Source organism: Penaeus japonicus, unplaced genomic scaffold, assembly GCF_977035675.1.
Source record: "Penaeus japonicus unplaced genomic scaffold, GWHDUDI00000001_assembly GWHDUDI00000003, whole genome shotgun sequence".
Lineage (NCBI taxonomy): Eukaryota > Metazoa > Arthropoda > Malacostraca > Decapoda > Penaeidae > Penaeus > Penaeus japonicus.
Genome location: NW_028234405.1, coordinates 7681833 through 7686832, shown reverse-complemented (window position 1 = coordinate 7686832; position 5000 = coordinate 7681833). Strand labels below are relative to the sequence as shown.

The 5000-nt window shown below is 32.6% G+C and overlaps 3 protein-coding genes across 3 annotated transcripts in view; all 3 read right to left on the bottom strand.

Annotated features, from left to right (window-relative positions):
* LOC122250894 (uncharacterized) overlaps nucleotides 1-5000 on the bottom strand; it is a 391291-nt gene that overhangs the window by 12693 nt on the left and 373598 nt on the right. The gene's annotated exons all lie outside the window — the stretch shown is intronic.
* On the bottom strand, nucleotides 69-602 carry LOC147472098 (uncharacterized). Its single transcript, XM_086553564.1, has one exon. The coding sequence runs from the start codon at nucleotides 560-562 to the stop codon at nucleotides 167-169; it is 396 nt and encodes a 131-aa protein (XP_086409690.1). The 5' UTR covers nucleotides 563-602; the 3' UTR covers nucleotides 69-166.
* On the bottom strand, nucleotides 3326-4120 carry LOC147472097 (uncharacterized). Its single transcript, XM_086554882.1, has 2 exons — nucleotides 3981-4120; nucleotides 3326-3850 (listed from the first exon to the last, which is right to left on the bottom strand). The coding sequence occupies exon 2, from the start codon at nucleotides 3847-3849 to the stop codon at nucleotides 3424-3426; it is 426 nt and encodes a 141-aa protein (XP_086411008.1). The 5' UTR covers nucleotide 3850; nucleotides 3981-4120; the 3' UTR covers nucleotides 3326-3423.

Below are 5000 nucleotides of genomic sequence, written 5' to 3'. Positions count from 1 at the left end.
TGTGTGTATGGAAGAGTTTCAAGAGCATGGCAGTGGAAACAGGAATGAGATGAATAACAGCATACATAGAGAATCAACAACATGCGTTTTATTCCAGAAGGAGCAAGACATTTCATAACATAACAGAGTCAACAAAAGGATGATAACATTTCAGCCAAGTGCGAATCTATCCTTGATAAGGTCGTTGGCAGCAGTAGTACTTGCCAGTGAAATCACTTTTGCACCAGAACTTGCACTGGTTGTAGCCGACCGCGGGCCTGTTGTCGTAGAAACTGTAGCCGGGAACAAGATTAGGGTAATGAGCGGTGTTGAAGGAACCGGCGCCATGGATGCCAGATCCTGCGACTCCATGGCCATGAACACTACCTCCGTGAACACCAACGTTGCCATGAAGACCAACAGGTCTATGCACACTGCCGTGGAGGCCGACAGGTCTGTGAACACTGCCGTGGACTCCAACAACAGGTCTGTGTGCACCAGCGCCGTACCTATTGTGTCCAGCAACTGCTGCTGCGACACACAGAGCCACGATGAGGGATGTCACTGCCACGGTACGAGCCATTCTGAAGAGAAAAGATGTGGAAATTGTAGGTTATATATGAAATAGTCTGGAAAATATATAGCATAGCATTAAGTTTGATCTGATTTTCTCTTTTGCTGCGAATGGGTTTCATTTTCGACACAAGTAACTTACTTGAACATCAACTGCAGGCTGTGTTCTAAGCTTAGAAGTCAATTATCTCCTTATATACATACACCCGTTGCTTGGCCATTCTCGCCGAGGGAATTCCATGCGAGAGAAAGGTTGCCAGCATTCACTGTTTTTTCCTTTTTTTTTCAGCACGATCTTTTGCAAATTAATGAGTGTAATATTTTTAGCAATTATCTGTATTGTTTATGGCAATACAAATGAAATATCTGTACAAACCAATTACTTATTAACAGTTAGAAACGACTAAGTATGCGAGATGGCAATACTGATGGCGAAATAAAGTTTCCAGGCAATGGCCGGTGTCTCTAGGAAGTCTGTTGAACGCAGTTTTTCCAGCGTATCTTTTTTTACGTATATATATATATATATATATATATATATATATATATATATATAATGACTATGACATTCTTCCTGATTCGTAATCGTCACACTCTGAGAAAAAAAAGAAAAATGACAGCGTGCCTTTTCATTCATGAGAATGATTGAACCGATAGCAATATCCATAGCACTTTTATGAAATAAAAGACTGGTGGTTGCAACAATTAACGACAGTCAAGATTAATTTTCAGGGACGAACAGATATGAATAAGTAGAGTGAGAGAGGGAAATGGGAGGGATACGTTCAACAGTATTATAAATGTGTGTATACAGTATATATATACATATATATAAATATATATATATATATATATATATATATATATATATATATTTATATATATATATTTATATATATATATGTTTGTATATATATATATATATATATATATATATATATATATATATATATATATATATATATATATGAGTGTATACACACACACATGCAAACAAATACACAGACACACACGCACATATATGTGTATGTGTATATATGTATACACACACATTATATATATATATATATATATATATATATATATATATATATATATATATATATAAACATAAACATACACACACATATATATACACACATAGATATGTGTGTGTGTGAATCACAACACACAAACACAGTAACATGCACACGCATATAATAAAACACATTAGGCAAGTGTAACATTTCGAACTTAAAGTTCGAAATGTTACGATTTTACTCTCTCTTGCTGTGGCAGTGTTTTATATATATATATATATTTATATATATATATATATATATATAAATATATAAATACATATGCATATATATCATATATATATATATATTATATATATATATATATATATAAATATATAAATACATATTCATACATATACACACACACACACAGACACAGACATATATATATATATATATATATATATATATATATATATATATATATATATATATATATATATATATATATACATATATATACAAATATATATATATATATACATATATATATATATATATATATGTATATATATATATATATGTGTGTGTATGTGTGTATATATAATATATATATATATATATATATATATATATATATATATATATATATATATATATATATATATATATATATATATATGTTTATATGCACTCACACACACACACGTACATACACTATTCTGATGGCCTTGTATTCAATGCTATATGTATTCATATATATAAATAAATATATATGTATAAATCTATATATTGTTTTTTTCTTTTTTTTTTAGATATGCTTAACATTAAATGTAGATTTGGCAAATTTAACTGAACATCTTCAGGAATAGTTTAATAGAAGAACTTCAAAAAATATAATGCTATGCAGTGAATATAAAACTAATCTATGAGCTTTAGCAAATATGAAAGTATATGGCACATATATGTACGGTGAGTATATCAGACGCTGTAATAGTTTATATATTAGGTATAGCCAGGTTGGTATTCTATCTTTCTTTATTATAAATATTTTCTGTATATTTCAATTGCGACTTGTAGCAGAAGTCACAAGGATAATATCTACTTATTTGGGATTGTAGTAGTTACACATAGGCTGTAATAGTAATAGTTTATAGTAATGTTAATGCCATCACTCCTTGAGACCATTAAGTTTGTAATGCATTCAGTATCATGGAAATAGTATACATACGTGAATGGCAGATGATGTAATTCGGCAGCCATTGGTGCATTTTGGGTCAGACGATTTTTTTTTCTCTCACAGTAGTGTAATCTGTAAATACACATGTGGAACACGAACACATACAGGAGTCTGTACAGGCTCAGCGAAAAAAGAAAATTATCATGTCATGTGTAAATCCTATATTAGATATTAGTCAAAGCCTTGTAAATTCTAAATAGGAGATTACTCATTATCAGCAAAACAGAATTTGTTTCCCTCCATATATATGTATCTAAACACACACACATACAGATATGTTTATATATATACACGTATATGTATATATATGCATTTAAATACACATGTATGTGGATATGTATACATACATACATACCTACATATATATATATATATATATATATATATATATATATATATATATGTGTGTGTGTGTGTGTGTGTGTGTGTGTGTGTGTGTGTGTGTATGTGTGTTTATGTGTGTTTAAGTGTATGGATAAGTTTGCAGAGCAAGGCAGTGGGAACAGGAATGAGATGAATAACAGCATACATAGAGAATCAACAACATGCGTTTTATTCCAGAAGGAGCAAGACATTTCATAACATAACAGAATCAACAAAAGGATGATAGCATTTCAGCCAAGTGTGAATCTATCCTTGATAAGGTCGTTGGCAGCAGTAGTACTTGCCAGTGAAATCACTTTTGCACCAGAACTTGCACTGGTTGTAGCCGACCGCGGGCCTGTTGTCGTAGAAACTGTAGCCGGGAACAAGATTAGGGTAATGAGCGGTGTTGAAGGAACCGGCGCCATGGATGCCAGATCCTACAACTCCATGGCCATGAACACTACCTCCGTGGACACCAACGTTGCCATGAAGACCAACAGGTCTATGCACGCTACCGTGGAGACTACCAGTTGTATGGACACTGCCGTGGACACTAACAGGTCTGTGAACACTACTGTGGACTCCAACAACAGGTCTGTGTACACCAGCGCCGTACCTATTGTGTCCAGCAACTGCTGCTACGACACACAGAGCCACGATGAGGGATGTCACTGCCACGGTACGAGCCATCCTGAAGAGAAAAGATGTGGAAATTGTAGGTTATATATGAAATAGTCTGGAAAATATATGACATAACGTTAAGATTGAGTTGATTTTCTCTTTTGATACGAATGGAATCATTTTCGACACAAGTAACTTACTTGAACTTCAACTGCAGGCTGTGTTCTGAGCTTAGAAGTCAATTTACCTCCTTATATACGTAGACTCGTTGCTTGGCCATTCTCGCCGAGGGAATTCCATGCGAGGGAAAAGTTGCCAGCATTCACTGTTTTTTCCAGTTCTTTTCAGAACGATCCTTTGCAAATTAATGAATGTATATATATAATGTAATGTTTTTAGCAATCATTTGTATTGTTTATAGCAATACAAAAGAAATAACTGTACAAACCAATTACTTATTAATAGTTAGAAACGACTAAGTATGCGAGATGGCAACACTGATGGCGAAATAAAGTTTCCAGGCAACGGCCGGTGTCTCTAGGAAGTCTGTTGAACACAGTTCTTCCAGCGTATCTTTTTATTTTTTATTTTTTACGTATATATAAAGAATGACTATGACATTCTTCATGATTCGTAATCATCACGCTCTGAGAAAAAAAAAAGAAAAGATGACAGCGTGCCTTTTCATTCACGAGAATGATTGAAGCGATAGCAATATCCATAGCACTTCTATGAAAAAAGACTCTTTCATTATACTGGTGGTTGCAACAATTAACGACAGTCAAGATTAATTTTCAGGGACGAACAGATATGAATAAGTAGAGTGAGAGAGGGAAATGGGAGGGATACGTTCAACAGTATTATAAATGTATATATATATATATATATATATATATATATATATATATATATATATATATATATGTGTGTGTGTGTGTGTGTGTGTGTGTGTGTATACACACACATGCAAACAAACACACAGACACACACGCACATATATATGTATGTATATATATGTATATATATATATGTATATATATATATATGTATATATATATATATATATATATATATACATACACACACATATCTATATACATAGATATGTGTGTGTGTGAATCACAACACAAACACAGTAACATGTACACACACACATATAATAAAACACTGACACATTAGGCAAGTATAAAATCGTCACATTTCGAAATTAAAGTTCGAAA